General features: G+C 35.4%; 1 protein-coding gene across 1 annotated transcript; it reads left to right on the top strand.

Moving 5' to 3' along the window:
* The first annotated feature begins 4 nt into the window (after positions 1-4).
* Positions 5-12,908, top strand: LOC145604042 (uroporphyrinogen-III synthase, chloroplastic-like). Its single transcript, XM_081659996.1, has 5 exons — positions 5-193; positions 10,312-10,391; positions 11,219-11,293; positions 12,131-12,195; positions 12,832-12,908. The coding sequence occupies exons 1-5, from the start codon at positions 5-7 to the stop codon at positions 12,906-12,908; spliced, it is 486 nt and encodes a 161-aa protein (XP_081516122.1).
* The last annotated feature ends 7,918 nt before the right edge of the window (positions 12,909-20,826 follow it).

Below are 20,826 nucleotides of genomic sequence, written 5' to 3' on the forward strand. Positions count from 1 at the left end.
TAAAATGGCTTCGCTCACTTTTAAAACTTTTTTTTCTCCTCCATTTTTGTCTCCCCCTTCTTCTTTCACAAAGCTTCGTCATCAAAATCTTCTTCCTTTCTTTTCAATTCAGGCATCTTCATCTTCGCAATTGACCCCTAAAGTTGTCGTTACCAGAGAACGTGGCAAGAATGCTAAGCTGATCAATGCTTTGGTAATGTCACTTAGCTTGATTGTCAAATTCCATTGTTCAATATCCCTGCATTTCGTTTTTGTAATTGAAATTACTTGAAATTGCTGAAATTCCCTTTATTTGATTTATTGGAGTTATTTTTATGCGTTTTGGTTTGCTGTAGTTGATTCAAATTATGGGTATTCTTAAGGGTTTGATTTAGAATTTTATTAAATTAGTGCTATAAAAAGAACTAAGGGTTAATTAGAATGTCGAGGAGTTAGGGATAATTTGTTGTGAGATGGAAATTTGGAAGAATTGGAAGTATTTTGTTCAATTGGTGCGTTTTATCTATGCATTGTCAGTTCAAAAGGATCATTTTATTGAACATTGTTCTTTATAAGTCGTAAATGAAAAACAATAATTGAAATGAGAACCGATGATTATTACATGCAGTGTCTTACCAGGCCGAATGAATGGTGTATCCAGAATAACACATTAATCATTTTAGATAATGGGATTAATGGGTTAAGTATGTTGGAAGTTTTTGAAGTAAAAGCAAAGAAAGTTACAATATTTATTCTTTTGAGTTTTGACTGTTGGGATTTATTGACTATTGGGATCCCTTGATTTTAGCTTCCTCTTATTGCTATTTTAATGGGTATTATTGCTGATTAATGTTATTGCCTACTTATTGGCTAAAGACTACTCGTTACACCTTTTAATGTTGGTTAAAGCTAGCTCTTATGGGGGATTAATGGGTGGATGTTACACCACTTAATTGATGACCGTTTCCCCTTTAATTGCTGGTCATTTTGCTCCCTCCATTACCTTATAAATAAACCTTATACACCTCCGAAATACATAACAAAAATCCGCCATCTTTCTTACCTTTTCTTAAAAATATCCCTTCGATTTTTAGGCAAGTATTCTAGGTCTAGTCGGGTTTGTGAGTGCACACAAATTGCAATGTTGTGCTTATCTTGGAGGGCCACCACACGTCTACTATACCGAGGTAGCGCGGAATTGTCTATTAGGTCAGTGGTTTCCACGACGCGGCAATTGACAATTTGGTCCACACAACTTTAAGATAAGTATTTTTTTCGTTTGATTTGCTTATTTATTAGGAAAAATTGCTCCCATTAATCTGAACTTTGCCTCGTCCGCCGAAATTAATCACAACTTTCGTTTATTATCTATCACTCCCAACTTTAGGGGGTATTAATTTCTATTGCACCCAAATGACTTGCAGCCGGTAAATCAGGTAAACATTTGTGATTATTTTTTTTTGCACACGTGTCAATATGTAATTGGTTGAGAAAAATAAAGAAAATAAAAAAAGAAAAATGTAAAAAAAAAAAAAATAGTAAGAACAACCCAGCAGCACCCCTACCACACGAACACCACACCCACCACCACACGAACACCACCGACGCACACCAAACCAGCACCACTGATGGCAAAAAATGGTCGATATTGGCCACAAATGGCCGATGTTGGGGCTGAATACCCTAAACAGGCCTATTTCGGCCGTTTATGGCCGATTTCGTGGCTAGGCGTCGCTGATTTCGTGGCTGGGTTTCGCCGATTTCGAGGGTGGGGAGGGGTTATCGGTGGCTGGGGAAGGGTTATCGGGGGCTGGGGAGGGGTTTTCGGGGCTGGGCAGGGGTTATCAGAGGCTTGGGAGGGGTTATCGGGGGTGGGGAGGGGTTATCGGGGGCTGGGAAGGGGTTATCGGGGCTGGGGAGGGGTGTTATCGGGGCTGGGGAGGGGTTATCGGGGGTGGGGGAAGGGAAGGGGTGGCTGGGCGGCAGTTTTCGGTAGCGGGGGAGGGGTTTTCGGGGAGGGGGCCGATTTTCCGGCGGGGTGGGGGTGGGGGTGTGGTGTTTTCCGGGATAAGGTGGGGGGCTGGGTATTTTTCCTTTTTTTTTTAATTTTTGTTTTAATTTTTATTTTTGTTTTTGTTTTTTTATTTTGGACCTATCACGTGTTGACACGTGTCTAGGTAACCTGCTACATCAGGTTAGATGACCTGTTGGGTGCAACAAAAATTAATACCCCTTAAAGTTGGGAGTGATAGATAATAATCCAAAGTTGGGATTATTTTCGGCGGATGAGGTAAAGTTCAGATTAATGGGAGCAATTTTTCCTATTTATTAACGAATTAGTACTATAGAAATAGGAATGATCACAAGATGATAATTACTCAAAACTCTATTTGTACTTCAATATAGAAATCAAACCTTAAAATTTATAATCCCTTTGTTCGGAGGGAATGCTACTCCCTCTGTGTGGAATTAATTGCTCATTAGTAGTGTGATTTGGATTATTAATGTGTGTTGAAGTTCATCAGTTGAACTTCAATTTGGAGAAATTCTCCAGAAAATACAGAGGAAAAGAAAGCTTGAGGAAGAAGATAGAAGTTTATTATGATTGAATGAATGAAGAATACAGCATGAGAAAAGCATTTATACTAGAGTTAGTTACATGTTCTAACAAACTCTAACAACTTTTCTAACAAACTAAAAGCTGAGCTGTAAACTAATTGCTGAGGTGGAAGTTTGTTGATGCTGTAGCTTCATCGTGCTGAGGTGGCTGCTGACTCAAGCTATGTATTCCAACACCCCCCTCAAACTTGGCAGGGGAGAGAACACCATGCCAAGTTTGGATAACAAATCTTGCTGTTGAGAAACAGATAGTTGTTTAGTAAAAACATCAGCAAGTTGTTGTCCTGTAGGTATTTAACAAAGTTCAATCAAACCCTCTAGAACCTTATCTCTTGTGAAATGGAAATCCACTTCAATGTGCTTTGTTCTCTCGTGGAAAACTGGATTTTTAGCTATATGAATAGCAGATTGACTATCACAATATAGCTTGACAGGCTTTAAGTCAAACAAACCTAACTCAGAAAGAAGTCTGACAAGCCAATCAACCTCACCAGAAGCATGTAACATGGCTCTGTATTCAGCCTCAGCTGAACTTTTAGAAGTGGTACTTTGCTTCTTGGACTTCCAAGAAATAGGTGAACTTCCTAGAAGCATGACATAACCAGTTACAGACTTCCTTATAGATGGACAAGCAGCCCAATCAGAGTCACAAAAAGCTCTCAGAGTAAGCTAATCTGTAGCCTTAAGCAGAATACCTTGACCTACAGTGCTAGCAACATATCTTAAGGTATGATGAAGAGCTTGAACATGAGAAATTCTTGGAGAGTGCATAAACTGACTCAAAGATTGAACAGCAAATGCAAGATCAGGTCTTGTATTAGTGAGAAAGTTCAGTTTCCCAACATAACACCTATAGAGAGCAGGATTGTCATATAAATCACCTTGATCAGAAAGAAGCTTCAATGTGGAAGGCAATTGATGAGTGTCATTTATGGCACTCATTTGATCTCTTTTAGGATGATTTTCATTCTATTTTATAGCTCTTTTCCTTATTTTTCTTAGTTTTGTTCTTTATTTCGTTAGTTTGTGCTTTCCGTAGTTAGTTTCCTTGTTTTGTGCATTTCTTTGTTTATTTGTTCTTTTTCCCTTTTATTTGTTTGTTTTCGTTTGTTTTTAGGTTATGATCGTGTTTCCAAGGATTCCCGAGCCTTCCTCTCATATTTCTCATCAAGTTTGAAGGAACGCAAGGTGCAAGTCAAGAGATCGGTGCACGCATGCGGTGGGGGCATCATCTTTGCCATGAACCCACCAAAATATCGATTTCAAGACTGCCTACCTTAGTGTTCATCATCATCACCAAGACGAGCGCACGAGGATGAGCTAGGATGAAGAAAGAGAGAAAGTGCCCACGAGGGTGGTGCGACCGCGCACGAGGGTGGTGCGGCCACGCACCAGGGTGGTGCGGGCGCACCATATGGTGGTGCGGGCGCACCTCCTCTTGCCCCTGTTCCTTACCCTTTTTCCCGCGGCCACGCCTTTTCCTTGATGCGACCGCACCTTCCGGGGTTTCTTTTGGGACGATCTAACTACTTCTTCTTTTGTATCTTTCCTATATATAGTCTTTCCTTCTATTTTTAGAGAGAGAATCATTAGAGAAGAATTAGAATAGAATTAGAATTAGTTTTTGATCAAATTAGAGAGATTTTAAAGAGAGAAACTCTTGGTTTTAGAGAGAGAAATTCATGGTGGATTGTTGATGATTGAAGCTTTCTTTAATTCCTTTGATCTTTGATCAAGATTGTAAGATTTCCTTTTCGTTAATTCAATATTTAGTTTGATCTTTAGTTTGATTTCAATTGTTTTGTTGAATGTTCAAGTTTGATTAAAGTTTGATTGATTTGTATTTGATTTTAGGTTGTTCAATTTGATCATGATGAATTTGTTGTTTAGCTTTGTTTTGATCTTGATTTCTATGGATTGTGAGTAGTTATATTGCTAGGGTAATGGGGAAGCATGTATGAGTAATGGATTAATGCTAATTGGGGAAAATTGATGGAGTTGATGATGTGATTAAATTTGGTTGATGATCATGTGCATGTGTGTGATTAATTAAAGAGTAGCTAACTTTGATTGTTGCACTAGATTGTATTGTAAGTTCACATTGATACGGACCATTGATTTGTGGCTTGCATTTACACGATTGAGGTGTCTTGTGATGTTTCCTAGCTAGAGTTTATCGTAGTTGACACTAGTTAGACCTCTAGGAGAATAGCTTGATATGCTCTATTGGTTGCATGATTGATCTTCCCTCACATTGCTTGACTTAGCCAATTTGACCTCCCAAGTAGTTGATTCCATTATGACTAACATGTGGATCCTAGCCCTAGTGCTTATTGCATTTGATTTCTTCTCGTTTATTTGCCGAGTTTGTCCTAGTATAGAATTCATACCCTATTTCTAGACTTCGGGATAGCTTGACTATAGACAATAGACAATAGCCCACCATTCCTTTGGGTTCGACCCTTGACTTACCATATACTAGTATAGGGTTGGTTAAGTGTTTATAAATATTGTTTGACCTTGGGTAGGGGTTAGCCTCAACGACCTAGCTTCGACCCTCGATTAGCAATGGTGCATTAGCAAGCTTAGAAAGATCAAACTCACAATCCTACAAAAGTTCTTTGGTAAATTTACTCTGAGTCAACACATAACCATTGTCACATTTACAACTTTCTATACCAAGAAAATAATGTAGCTCTCCCAAATCTTTGATGCTGAAAGTCTTGTGCAAATGACTTTTTAAATTAGAAATCAAATGAATGTTTGATCCTATAATGATTATGTCATCAACATAAACAGCAACCAAAACAATATCATCTGCATCTTTCTTCAGACAAAGACAATAATCATTCTTTGATTGAGAAAATCCCTGAAACTTCAATTCTTCAACCAATCTGGCAAACCATTGCCTAGAAGCCTTGTTAAGGCCATATAAAGACCTTTTAAGCCTGCAAACATGTCCTGCTGGAGCTAAAACCCCTTCTGGTATCTTCATATAAACCTCTTCATGAAGAGAGCCATGAAGAAAAGCATTATTTATATCTAGTTGAAACAATTTCCAATTGTTTTGTGTTGCCAAAGATATCAAACACCTAATTGTTGCCATTTTAACAACAAGAGAGAATGTTTCTTCATAATCAACCCCATATTTTTGTGTAAAACCCTTTGCAACAAGTCTAGCTTTGTATCTTTCAATGCTACCATCAGCATTTTTCTTGATTCTATACACCCATTTGCAGCTTATAGCTTTCTTCCCTTTAGGTAACATAACAATGTCCCAAGTGTTGTTCTTGTTTAGTGCAAAAAGTTCTTTATCCATGGCTTCTTCCCAATAAGAGTTGCCTGCAGCCTCTTTATAACAGTTGGCTCAACAAGAGATTGATGAACTGCTATCTCAAGCTGTTTCTTTTCAGGTAGAGAATCAAAAGAAACAAGATTGCACCAATGATCAGTTGCAGCAAGACAGTAATCAGAAAAGTGATTTGGTGTTTTACTGATCCTAGAAGATTTTTTTAGATTAATTTCAGTTGGAACATCTGAGGTATTTGGCAAAATTGGAGAAGAAATAGTATCCAAAGGAATTTGATGAGAATTGAAAGAATCAGGAGCAGAAGAGACAGGAACAGGATCAGCAAATGTGCTGTCATCAGAAAGTATATCAGGGATATCTATGGGATTTTGGGAAATAGGAGTGTTTATAGGAAGAAAAAATTTATTGGCATAATTTTTGTGTGGAGAGGAAGAGAAATGGAAAGGAAAATGTTTTTCATAGAAAATGACATCTCTTGAAATGATAACCTTGTTTGTGGCTAGGTTCAGAACTTTATAAGCCTTTTGGTTGGGAGGGTAACCAAGAAAAACACAAGGAGTGGCCCTAGGATCAAGTTTAGTTCTATGAACTTTAGATGTGGACACATAACAAAGACAGCCAAAAGCATTCAAATGTGAAAGTGTTGGAACAGAACCATATAATCTCTCATAGGGTGTGAGTGAATCAATGGATTTTAATGGCATTCTGTTAATCAAGTAAGCAACTGCCAATATGTAATCACCCCAAAAACGAGCCGGAACCCTTGACTGAAAGTATAAAGCTCTACCAGTTTCCAAAAGATGCTTGTGTTTTCTTTCAACCACCCCATTTTGTTGGGGTGTGTCACTGCAAGACTTTTGCTGTAAAATACCATGCTGCAAAAGCAAATGTTTCATGCTGCCTTCTGTAAGATCAGGAGCAGTATTTGATCTTACAGCCAAAACCTTGGAAGAAAACTGAGTTTTCACATTAGTAAGAAATTGACTCATAATAAAAACAGAATCACTTTTATTTTTCATGAAATGAATCCAAGTCATTCTTGAGAAATCATCTACAATTGTGAGAAATTGGTTACAACCAGTGTGTGTAACATGAGTGTATGGTCCCCATACATCTATGTGAACAAGCTCAAAAGGCTTACAAGTTTTTATTACGCTAGTAGGAAAAGAAAACCTAGACTGTTTAGCTAGAGGACAGATTTGACACAAGTTCTCTGCTAGACAACCATGTACATCAGTACCTTTTATCGACTTTACTTTGTCAAAAGACATATGACCTAAACGAAGATGCCAAAATTTGGCTTCCTCAACTGCAGTTAAACTATAATTCCCAAGTTAAACAACATTATTTCCACTCAAATGATCTTCACTGAGACTGTATAATCCTTTGTCCAATCTACCAAGCACTATTGGACTGATCAAAGAAGGGCCTTGAAGTAAGCATGTATCATTAGTAAATGATACAGATCCTGAAATGTCTTTGCATAACTTTGATATAGAAATCAAGTTAAAATGAAAACCAGGAACATGTAAGACATTTTTAAGAATAATGCCTAATTTGAGTAAAATAGTTCCTGTATGTTCAATTTTTAATTTCTTTCCATCTAGTATTGTTATGAATCTTTCACAATCAATCTTTGAATGTGAATCAAACACTGAAATATCAGCACACACGTGATCTGAGGCTCCACTGTCTAAAATCCATTTAGGAATTAGAGAAGAAGCTAGACAGAAATTACCTGCCAAGTGAGAAGTTGCTGCTAAGCCAAGGGAACTTGAACCTCCAGAGAGTCAACCTTGCTCAGCAGACTGTTGCTTATCAAGATACTGTAGAATTTGTTTATGCTGATCTTGTGTGACTGACAGATTGACAAGATCTGCTAACTCAGAGAGACTAGCTTCATCTAGCTGAGCTGATGCTGCAACTCTGTTTTCTTTGTTCTTGAAATCAGATGGATATCCATGCAACTTGAAACATTTATCTCTGGTGTGATTCCTCATTTTGCAATAATCACAATATAAATTGTTTCTTGTGTAAACAAAATTTCTTGTGTTTGAACCTCCTGAGCCAGAATCAGTTGATTGTCCTGCTCCTCCTTGAGAATAAGAAAATCTGTTGTTGCTGAACTGACTCTTACTGTCATTGAATTTCTTAGCATAAAATGCTGCTGACTCTGAGTTTTGCTGATTCTTGATATTACTCAAACTCATGTGAGTTTGCTCTTGGAGCAATAAACTGTATGCCTTAGATACAGTTGGCAGAGGATCATCATGAGAATAGTACTCTTTGTGTGAGAGTATTTGTCATGAACTTTCATCAAAAAATGAATAAGTCTTTGATTTTGCTGAGACTTAAGCAATTGTTGTGTCAAATTGCAATTACAACCAGTACATACACAAGCAGCCAATGGATCTAATCCATCTAATTGATCCCATAATTGCTAAATTCTAGTGTAGAATTCAGGAATACCTTCAGAATCCAGAAAAATGTCTGAAAAATGTCTGCTATCAGCTGTTGTACTGAAAAATAACTGAGCTCCAGAAGATTGACTGAATCTTTCTTCCAAATCCAGGCAAATTAACCTTGATGTCTTCAAGTAAAGAACTGTTCGAGCAATCGAAGGATCAAGTGAGTTCAGAATCCAGGAAATCATCAGATTGTTAACTCTAACCCAGATTTTAAAGTTTGGAGAATTATTTGAAGGTTGATTCAAACCTCCATCAACAAAACTCAATTTGTTTCTAGCTGACAATGCAATGATCATAGATCGTTTCCAGTCGTTGAAACTGCTTACATCAAACACAATATTGACCAATTTTGAAGTTGATAAATCTGAATTGCTCAAAATAGAAGACTGGATTTGGATTCTGTGTAGGATCATTTTCTGCATTTGCATCTGAATTTGCAGAATTATTTCCAGAATTTCGTGGTGCCATTGTTGAAGCAAATCGATCAAATCAAGAAAATATCAAAAGAAAATCTGAAAACAAGTTCAGAAAGAGGAAGGACAAAGAAATTTGAAGAAGATAATGCGGAATTTGGATCAAAAACGAGCAAAATTATGCTCTGATACCATGTTGAAGTTCATCAGTTGAACTTCAGTTTGGAGAAATTCTCCAGAAAATACAAAGGAAAAGAAAGCTTGAGGAAGAAGATAGAAGTTTATTATGATTGAATGAATGAAGAATACAACATGAGAAAAGCATTTATACTATAGTTAGTTACAAGTTCTAACAAACTCTAACAACTTTTCTAACAAACTAAAACCTGAGCTGTAAACTAATTGCTGAGGTGGAAGTTTGTTGATGTTGTAGCTTCATCGTGCTGAGGTGGCTGCTGACTCAATCTATGTATTCCAACAATGTGAACACTATTCCCGGATAGAGGGAGTATGTTGTTTTAATTATGTGGTGATGTGATGCCACATTGTTCTTTAACAACTTGACCATGATTTATAAGAGCAGCTTGGTGCTAAACATAAAGCGTCATTAGCAGGAACTTACGAAATACAAATAATATCTACTTCTAACTCTTGAACTGCTCTCCCATAATTCTCCTGTTATATTCATTTTCCGCATATATTTCCCTAAGATCACCATACCGTTCATGTGAAACAAGTTTGTAATGTGTAAAACCATACGATCTCCACCTTTGAAATATCCTCAATTTCATTTTTTCTTCTCATTTGTCTTTTTTTTTAAAAATTTAATTACATTAATAAGTACACTAATTCCCTTTAATTCTTAAGCTTGGAGCAAACCCTTAGCATATGGAAAAGCCCTTTTATTTTCCTTTCATTTTGAATATGCAACTTAGTTTATATGGCTATTTGACTGGAAAGAGAGATCTTGAGTAAAACCCTCTTAATTAGAACCTTCTGCTTGCTATTGCGTTTTCTTTTTTAGCAGAGGAGTTAAACAAGTCATTTGAGTTCTTAGCAATAAAGGGCCATGATTTTATGGCTGACAGTGTTAGCAGTCATAGAAGTCCTAAAACACGAAAGTTTGTCAAATGTCGGTGTCCACACAAGTTACAGTTCAAAGATGTTCAAACACGAAAGATGTCCAATTAATGAATCAATCATGTGCTTGTAAGTGGGCACTCTTAGTTCCAATTTTATTAGCTATTCATATTCGTGTTAATAATTTGATAGCTTATGGCAATGTTGTAGTCTTTGCATTTAATTGATTGAGATTAATGCATATCTTGGAAATGACATATGGTTGAACCATACTTGAATAATCGATTAATAGACATTTTGGTGTTTGCCAATTTCCTCTTTTTTTTTCCATTTTTTTTTTATTTATTTTTATTTATTTTTATTTTATTTTTTTTAAATTATGGCATAGAAATAGCTTCCACTGTTTGTCTTCTGGTATTGACATTGCGAGTTTTGGCTGCAGGAAAAATATGGGATACACTGTTTGGAATTTCCTCTTATTGAACATGCACAGGGTCCTCTTATTGACAAGCTTCCCTCAACATTAATTGTGACTGGCTCTTCTCTTGACAGTTTGTGGCCATGTTTAAGTATTTTATCACATTATCTTTAACTAATTCTGTTAACTTGGTCTATCCTACAAATAATCATTACCTTGAATTCAGAGCTAACAATTTATGATATTGTTGTAGAATACTCAACATATTGTCTTACCTTGAATTCAGAGCTAACAATTTATGAAATTGTTGTAGAATACTTGACATATTGTCTTTAACTTAAAAGTCAATTGTAGGATAGGAGTAGTCCTGAAATCTGAAAGCTGTTTGGTTAATTAGATTGGCTAGGGAAAGAGGCTTGTGTTGGAAATGATTGGAGGTGGCTTCTATTAAGTCTCATATCTTAGTTACCAGTCAGAAAACCCGTGCACCAACCCTTAAGTAAGTGAAGACAGTGCTCAGGAACGATGTGTTAGTTAAGAGATCATTGCATGTTTTTTTTTTTTTTTTAAAAAAAAAAACAAAAATCTTTTATATGGAAATGGCTTCATATTCCAATACTTTTGAATTAACGAATGATTATTCTTTTAGAGATGACAGATAAGATTCAATTGATAGTTCCGTGTTTGATAAATTTAATCTTAGGTATATGTAACATCCAAAGCTTCATCATCGATGGTTATATGACCTTAAGATATTGGGTAACTCGACCTCTAATTCTCTTCACGAATTTCGTGTGAGCACAGTATAGTTGTATCCTGCTATTTCGGCTAATCATTATCATACCCTGTTCGGCACTTATCATGCCTGGAACTTTGTAGACTTATTGAAATTCTCATATCTAAGCGAATTTCTGTTGATCTGTTTACTGACTACTACAGACACTAAATTTAACTGGATCATTATCACTTCTCCTGAGGCAGGATTGGTATTTCTTGACACATGGAGGTTAGCATAACAACTTGCTGTAAAGAGTTTTTGGTTTCTGTCGTACAGTCCCTTTTATTATTGAAAACTTTAAGATTCTTGATGACTTACATCCTCCAAACTGTTAAAAATGAGTTATATGGCTGACTTCTTAAAAAAAAAAAAAAAAAAAAAGAAGAAGAAGAAGAAGAAGAAGTTATATGGCTGACATTCCACCTTTTTTGGATTTCAGTTTTTAGTGCCTTTTTTCCGTCCACCTATAGAAACACTTCTCTTTGTTTACCCATTCTCTTCCTTTGTAACAGAATGTGGTGTAACATAATTTTCAATGGCCAATTAATGATTTGTTTAGAAGTTTAAATTTGAATGTGTTGCTCCCTGAGGTACACGATTTAGCTAGCAATGGTATGTAACTGGTCCTATATTGTTTAATTCCTTGAGAACTTACCAAAGATAACAAATTTAATTCCTTGATTGGTCTTTTTCACTCGTCAAAAATTATTGGACTAGCAATGAATAGGAGTAGTTTCTGTACAGAATTACTTAGTTCATTTCCTTTTGGTTATCATAGAGGCTGATACCCTTTTACTTCTGAAATTTTTCTTCTAGTTCTGACTTGAGGATTTTGAATAGGCATACTACTGCTCTTAATATCTTTATTGGTATCTATTTGCTGATACATGTTTCTATGATACATTTTTGGTATTTTGTATCTTTTTCATGACTGAATTATTTGCCTTTTTTTCACTGATTTTTGGAGTTATCTTTCTTAGTTGGTTGTAATTTAAGTTGTGTAATTACCCTGACTATTTGTTTTGCTTTTATAGCCCTAAATATCTAATATGTTTGCTTATATAGGGCTGCTGGATCACCAAATATTAAAGTAGGAGTAGTTGGTGCTGGTACAACTACTGTTTTGAGGATGTGGTGCCAGTGGCGATTCTAGGAATTTGTCATTATGGTTTCGGACTCTCGAAGTTCTCGTATATAACAGTTTTTTTTTATTTTTTTTTTATTTTTTTTATTTAACTCTTTTGGACAAGAAATGTTTTTTGTTAACTGATTTTTATCAGAATATTATATACTACCTTTGTTTCATATTATTTTTTTATGAAATTATAAAAAATATGAAACGGAGGTAATATAATACTTGTACAAAATAAAAGTATGATGGTGTAAAATAATACATGTATATATTGTTTGATTTTAATTATAAGGAAAAAAGTAATACGTATACAATAATAAAATGAAGTAAATATAATATAATACTCTTTTTAAAAGAAAATAATATAAAATAATACTTCTATTAACTAAAAGGATGATGGTGTAAAATAATACTTATAAATGGTTTGGTAAGAGGTTTGATCCCGCGTCCCCAATTTTGAGGGAAGCTTTACACGTGAAATGTATGACCGCTGAGCCACAGATAGATATGAGTGTTATTATCAGTTGCATTTTGTATTTAACTTAATTTTTTTCCCCTCTAAATTACGACTTTTTCCCAAGTTCAGTATGGGTTCAGCTGAACCCACTAAACCCATACTGGAATCGCCAGTGTGTGGTGCAGTCGTCAAATTGCCTTGAAGTTGCATTTGCACCATCAAAAGGTGATTCTCATGCATTGATATCAAAGTAATCCATTAAACCATGAATTTTTATAACTTTATCGTATAAAATGGTTTTTGACAATGGTGGTATTTTGTACAAATAATAGCATTATGAATGGCTTATTTATCAGGGCTTGTTGAATTTTTATTAGATTTTGTAAGTGAGATTTTTTTAATTTTATCTAGGATTCTTTGACTTTAACCACCTTTAGAAAGCACGATTTTGATTTTGACTACTGAAATGATATTTATTATAGTTCACCACTTTAAAAAATTTTAAAAAAGGAATAATTGAAAAGAATAATCCCACCTTTTGCACATTTGCTCAAAATAATCCCACCTTTGCGTATTCCAGAAATAATCCCACCTTGTACCCCCATCTTCTCAAAATAAGCCTTTCACCGGTTTGAGAAATTAGAAACTGGTTATAGAAGGTGACTACCACGTGTCACCTTCTGATTGGTTTTTTTAAAAAATAAATTAATTATAAAAAAACATTTCCCCTTCCTTCCCTTGCCGCCTGTCGGAGCTCCCCTCCCCCTGGCGGAGCCCGCTGACCCGCCGGAACATCCGGACCCAGCCACTCGCCGGACGTGGATGGCCACCTTCTTCCCCGATTCCAACCCCTTCCTCGCTTGGTTAATTAGATTGTTTTTTTAAAACAACCAATCAACCACCTCCAACCCAGGTTGTCGGCGGCAATGGTACCCAACCACCACCAGACCCATTCGACCTAGCCACCACCAAAAATGATACCCCACCAGCAAACAAAATTCACATTTACAAACAAAAAATTCAAAAAGTGTAAAAATCAATGTTATTAAAATCGCGATTCGGATCGTAGAATCGTTCGATTCTACGATCCTAATCCACCTAAACGATATAAATCCTTGGTAGAGTCGTTATGCTGTAGAATCGCTCATAGAATCGGTAGAATCAGTTAGAATCGGTGGAATCGGTACCGATTCTACGATTCTATACCGATTCTACCGATTCCACTCTTGCAAAAAACCTGATTTTTCAAAACCCATAACTTTTGATTCCGAAGTCGAAATTAGGCTGATAATATATAATTTGAAAGCTCTTAAAATCTATTTTCTAATAGAATTGGTTTCGTACCCATATCATTTATATATTTTATGTTATAGACTAAAGAGTGTAAGGGTGTCATAGTCGAACCTAAATTTAGTCAATGACTTATATATTATTCAATCTAAATTATAATAAAGCTTATGAAACATCAATTTAAATAACTTTTAAGATTTTATCTAACCATTTAAATTTTGTGGGCATAAAAATGTGTTCATGAGTCTTATGCACTTAACTATGGGCATATAAATAACACTTTTATAACATGAGTTTGTTGTAATTGTCATTCTTTAGCTATTTCGTTAAATGAACTAACTTGACACTTATTATTCTTTTATTATTGGATTTTTTTTATTATGCATGGGTCTAGGGGAAACAACTTTACGAGTCAATAACGTTATTTTATTCATAATTTAATAACAATTGTCGTGTACTCTCATGGTTAAGAATGTGTACCAATAACTTGACTTTATAGTTTATAGTGTATTGTTTGATTTATGCACGTGCGAAATTACTTCAAAAACTATTTTATATTTGTATTGTCGATATTATGTTATTCACAATATATATTATTATCATTCTCATTGCTATAAAATTATGTATGTAGTCATTTGTTACATTTTGAAGCCCAATTTTACAATTTGGTAGAATTGTACTATTCTACGATTCGATTTTACCGATTCGATTCTACCCTACTCACCGATTCAAAGTAGAATCCCGATTTTGATAACTTTGGTAAAAATCAAATCCAATTACAAATATTCCATGAACAATTCCACGAGAAACATTCTTAATTCCACAAAAAGCTTAAATTACTTCATAATACTTCAAAATTACTCACAATTTCTTCAAATTAAAAACAAAATCAACAAAATAAGAGGAGAGAGAAAGATTTATAGCCAAAGACGGCGCCAATTCCAGCACCACCAGTAGCATCATATCACCGGCGAACTTGACGAGGCAAATCAATGGAGAAGAAGGAATAACCATTGATAGCTAAAGCAGTTGATATTCTTCGCAAATTAGTGACTCTGTGGTTGATTGGATTGGTTAGGGTTTAGGTCTTGGTTTAGGCAGGGGGAATGGGGGTGACGCAGGTCACAGGGGTGGTGAATCGCTTGGTGGTGGGTTTAAAGGCTCAGCGGTGGGCTAGTGGTGGCGAACCGATGGAGGTGTTCATGAGGGGAAAAGAGGGAAATAAGAAGAAAAAAAAAGTTTAAACGTTTCTCCAAGTTCCCTGTAAAAAGGATCATTTTAAGAAGATGGGTGTACAAGGTGGGATTTTTTCTAGAATACGCAAAGATAGGATTATTTTGAGCAGACGTGCTAAATGTGGGATTATTCTTTTCAATTTATCCTTTAAAAAATGAAAAAGGATGATTTTGCCACCACTTACTAGGTTCATGGACGTAAGCCGTGAAGTGCTTATTAGATCCAATAAAAGAGTTTTTTAAGGTAGCAAATAAAAAAAAATTCTTTTGCTTTTGCCACCACTTGATGGATTAATAGTTAGAATATGTAAATTCAATTTTTTTTTAATTGTATTTTTTAAGGTAGTCAAAATTGTTACCGTGCTTTTTAAAGGTGGTAGAAATTATAAAAAAATAAAAAAAATAAAAAAAAACCTTTTTTTCTATGTGTATTTGTCTCTCCTCTATTTTGTTACACTCTATGTCAAGGTTGTTAATGTTGGATGCTTTGGACCTTTGGTATAACTGATTGGTTTTTGTATCTACTTCCAAGTCAATTAGCTATCCTTAATGATTACAATGGTCCAATTGCCTCTTTGAAATAGACTTAATGTGTATTTTGTTGGTTGTTTCTTGTATTTGACAAATTTTAATCGCCACTAAATGGATTTATTTCTGGATTGTTGCTGACCATTGTTTAACTGTGAGTTTTATTTCATAATAATTTAGTGTCACATTTATTGTGAGAGTAACTTTGTGGGTTTATTTTAGAATTGTTGCTTGTTACAATATAATACCTGAATTACAATTTTTTGATTTGAATTTTCTTTTAGACGAGAAAGGGATTAGAAAATCGTTACAATTAAAATGAAAATCACCATAAGTTGAAATGTGCAACAAGACTATGAAAAATTGTGGATCTAAATTAGGCTTTAGAGCCAAACATGAAAGAGTTATTAAGTTTTTCAAATTCAAACTTTGTGAGGTTTTTGCAAAGAACCGAGAGTCTATTGGGCCTCTTGTGCTGAAACTTTGTGAGATTATTAACGGTACAAGCTTTGTTTTCAATCAATTCACAACAATGCACTTATTCAGTCACGAGGTGGCTACGGTCCTCGATGTCGAAGATACTGAGACCGTGATTGATAGCTTTGCCTATTCCTTCCTCATGTCATGCTTATCTCTCCCCTCTTATGAAAAAAAACATGTGATGGTTTCTGATTTTGGGGAGCATATTATCAATATAGAAGTTGAAAAAAAAGGAGGATGAGTTGATTTTTCAAAAATTGTACACCCTCCATATAATCCATCAATTCCTATTTCCTAGTACAAACTACTAAGTAGATAAATCAAGATTTTTTGAGCCTGATGATTTGGAGAAAGTTAATTCTATCAATTGGTCTTAAGTTGTACTTAATCATCTACACAAGGCTCCGACTGACTCCAAATTCTCTTTGAGTGAAAGTGGTAAAAATCAGTGTGTCTTCCCCTATTTTGGACGTAGTTGATTTTGAGAGGATTTTATGCATTTGTCCTACTGAACAAAGTTAATACAGTCTTCTTCTTACAAAAAAAAAGAGTTAATACCTCTTAAGTAATCAAACAATATCGAAAGCTTAATGGTATTAGAGAATGCGATAAAAAACTTCACTATAGTAATACATTAGACAAACAACAATCATTTTACCGTTGATATATCATGAAGTTACCTCATTTTCCACCGGAGGTGGCGAGACATCACCACCGGAGGTAGCATCAAAGGAAGAACGAGAGAAGGTAGACTCACCACCAAAGTTTGACATACGTCGCAGGATAATATTTGAAAAAAGAAGAGAGTTAATACCTCATAAGTAGTCAATTAATATTTCAAAATGTTCAAATTCCAACTTGCTTAATCAGCAAATACATGCATGATTAGAACACATTATTTAGCATTAACTAAAACATACACTAAACATAATTACTTAAAGAAATTACTCTTAAAGGCCCAATAATACATCAATTACTGCCTATTACACTCCCCATATCTAAGCCATATATGTTCCACTAAATCTGACTTCAAGGCTCTATGCGTAACTTCATCACGAACTCGAGCTCTATTAGCCGTGTAAGTGTCCAAATTAGCTGAGCGGTTACTACTGTTGCTAAATTGAAATGGTCCTTCAGAATTTCTTGTACTTGAAGACGGGGGTTCAGCTTGCTCATATTCATTTGGATCATCCTACCTTGGATCATAATATCTTGCGTATGTATCTCGCTCATCGTCGACGATCATGTTGTGTAAGATGATGTAAGCTATTATAATTTTTCCAAGCATTGATACATCACGAGTCAGAGCAGGATGCCGAACTATGGAAAAACGAGCTTGTAGTACTCCAAATGCACGTTCGACATCCTTTCACTGACCTTCTTGCTTTTTGGCGAAAAGACCCTCTTTTTCATTTTGGGGGAGGGATATTGTGGGAATGAATGCCGCCCATGTAGTATATATACCATCAGTTGGATAATATCCCATATTGTATTGGTGGCCATTAACGACATAGTTAACCAAAGGTGCACGACGTTCGACTATATCATTAAATAATGGAGACCTGTCAAGAACATTTATATCATTACACCTACCTGTGTCCCGAAAAAAGCATGCTAGATTCAAAGGTCTTGTGATGCCACAGCTTCTAAAATCAAAGTGGGCTTATTAGCTCTCCCGGAAAACATGCCCTTCAATCTTAAAGGACAATTCTTCCATCGCCAATGCGTACAATCAATGGATCCCATCATACCTCAACGTTCTCCATCTCGTAGGAATCTGGCCATATCCGCTTCATTAGGTCTTCTCAGATAGTCGTCACTAAAATAAGAGACAACTCCTTCAACAAAAATGTTGTAAGGAGTCTATCGCAAGAGATGCACTAATCCGTAAGTAGTCGTCAATGGAATCAGCAGCAGTTCCATATGCAAGTAGTCTTAAAGTCGCGGTGCATTTCTGCAATGCGCAATGCTGATGCTCCAAATCTACCAGTAGCATCTTGCCTTTGTTGAAAGAACTGATGACATGCACAATATGGAGAATGATGTGCTTTCTCATGCGGAATCTCCGACGGAACAAGTTTGGAGGGAACACTGGAGGATTAGCAAGATAGTCATTCCATAAACGGTTGTGTCCGTCTTCACGATCCCTTTCGACCAGCGTCCTTGGTGCCCTTGGAACTTGATTAACCATTTGAAAGATTTTTACGGGATTGGTCATTATGAATTCATCCATCATTTGATCAACAAGATGATTTGCTTGCCTCCGTCTCTCATAATGTCGGTTGTAGTCATCATCGGAATTTTGATTAGTGTTGGGACATGAATTGGAAGAGTTAGAAGATGAGTTGGACGAATTAGAACTCTCAGACATTTTTAAAGCTAAGGAAGCTACTTTGATGAGAAAGCTAATAGATTATTGGTTGAGCGAAACCAAATTAAAACATATAGCAATATATAGAACAATGTACGAACTTTAATAATAGTGTGTTGTTATAATGCTATCATTCACTATCAAAAATAATGTACTAAAAAGCCTCAATGTGATTTCATATCAATAGGTTGTGTGGTCATTTTTATGTCTTATCAAAATCAGTAATTGCTTCACTCACTTTTTCAGAAGAGCAAGTCTTTGGCTTTTCCAGTGAGCATTCACATCAAATTAAATACCTACATTTATCAGAAAAATACAAATACATAAGTTCATGTGAGCAATGCGCAATTTTTGTTATTGTTACATCTCATCAATGTCAGTAATGCCATTAATGCACAACTTTTTAAAAACAGTAAACAATTTAAATATGACAGTCATACATCACATAATAGTACAACTATATTAGAGCTATTTAAAAACAACATAATGACTACACATTGCTTGATAATAAACAACAACTTAAACAACATGATTACAACTTCAAGTACAAAAGTTGACACTAAACAACAACCTAATTATTCTAGAATCTAACACTGCTACATTTTGAAGACAATAAATTAATTGGATGGGAATAATATCTTCACTAAATTGTTTCTTCTTTCTTGATCCTCTTCTAATAAGTATGGCTTTGCTTCAAGTATCTTGAACAATTCCAAGTTGATTTTCCTTTTCTTTCGTGCTTCTCTCTCCCTTTCTAGCTGAGCATTTTCAGCTTCTTTCTCTCTCTGGAAACTCAACTTCATCATCTCCATCTCAGTTTCAGATTGCCTTGTTATGTTCATGTTTTGAATAGTAAGCAACCATTGCTGAGAATTTTTCGTCGCCATGTTCATAACTTTGTTCTTACCTTTATTTTTGCTACAATCATCAATGGAGGGGAAGCCTGAACAACCAACATCACCACTGGTCGGTGTATTTGGGTTTGTTGAAGACGAGTAATTACTAGCTTCATTAATCTAAGATCTCTTTGAAACACTGGACTAGGTTGCTGTCTTCTGCTTACATGTCTCGACTGGATCTTCATTTTTCGCCCATATTTGTTCATTTTTCAGAATATTCCAAGCATGTATATCTGTGAAAACTCTACTGGTATTTTTCCTAGTTTTGTCGTCCCTATAAATTCTACGTGCAACCTTAATAACATCGTCGGCAGAATGACCACTTCCTCTCCTTGATGCAGCATGTGTATACGCACTTGAAAATTTTGAACAATTAGCACTTAGCCTTTTCCATCGACATCTAAGTGGCTCCAAAGCCCTTACTCTTAGCAAATCATCCTTCTTAATCTCTTTAGTACCTTGTTCAAATTGTCTCTCTCTATATAATCTTACATTATTAAACATTGCCTCAACTTTTGCCCAAAATTCATTCCCCTTTTGGTTGGTATTAGTTTTTTTATCTTTTACTTACCTCAAGCCAAGCTCTCACAAGGACCTCATCTTCAGCATGCGACCAAAAATTCCTTCAATCTGTATTGCCTCTACCTCCGCCTCCTACATCCCCACCTTCATTTTCTTCATTTTCTTCACCTTCGTCATCATTATCGTCATCAGAGGCAGCAGTTGATCTATATGACCAATTAAAATTTGAATTTGCACCTTCACCTTCTGACATGTTAAAGTGTTGTGACATAGGGAAGGATGTTTCATTTTCAGAAAATTGACGATTTTGAAAAGGTGAGTGTCCTTCAGATGGAAGAACATTTTGAGAATAGGAGAAGTTAAGAACTTGTTGTGGTCGTAAAGGGAATTGTGAGATGGAACTTGGATTTGTGAAATTGAGGTTATTCATTCCATAATTTGAAAACTGTGGAAAAATTTGTGAGTTTGGTTCCACTTGAGAGTTGAGATCTATTTGATAATCAGAAAATGAAGGTTGAGTATTTGAATTTTTTTTCGATTTTAAAGGATTTTTTTTCGATTGGATTTATCCATATTCAATAGTTTTTTGGATTTTGTAGATAAGAAATAAATTACTTTAAAGGAATGAATTAAGCTAAATGAAGGAATTGAGCTTAATGAGAAGTTGTTCAAAAATACATCAATATTGGTCTCTTTTTATAGAGAAAAAAAAAGACGTTGGTGATATATTTTTTTTTATTATTTGTATTTTTCAAATTATTACCGTTGCAAAATTTTGCAACGATAATAATGCGTGGTCATCCAACAATTATTACCGTTGGTGCCTTTCATTTGTTGCTAGTACATG

The sequence above is a fragment of the Chenopodium album genome, chromosome 22 (genome assembly GCF_948465745.1).
Source record: "Chenopodium album chromosome 22, dcCheAlbu1.1, whole genome shotgun sequence".
Lineage (NCBI taxonomy): Eukaryota > Viridiplantae > Streptophyta > Magnoliopsida > Caryophyllales > Amaranthaceae > Chenopodium > Chenopodium album.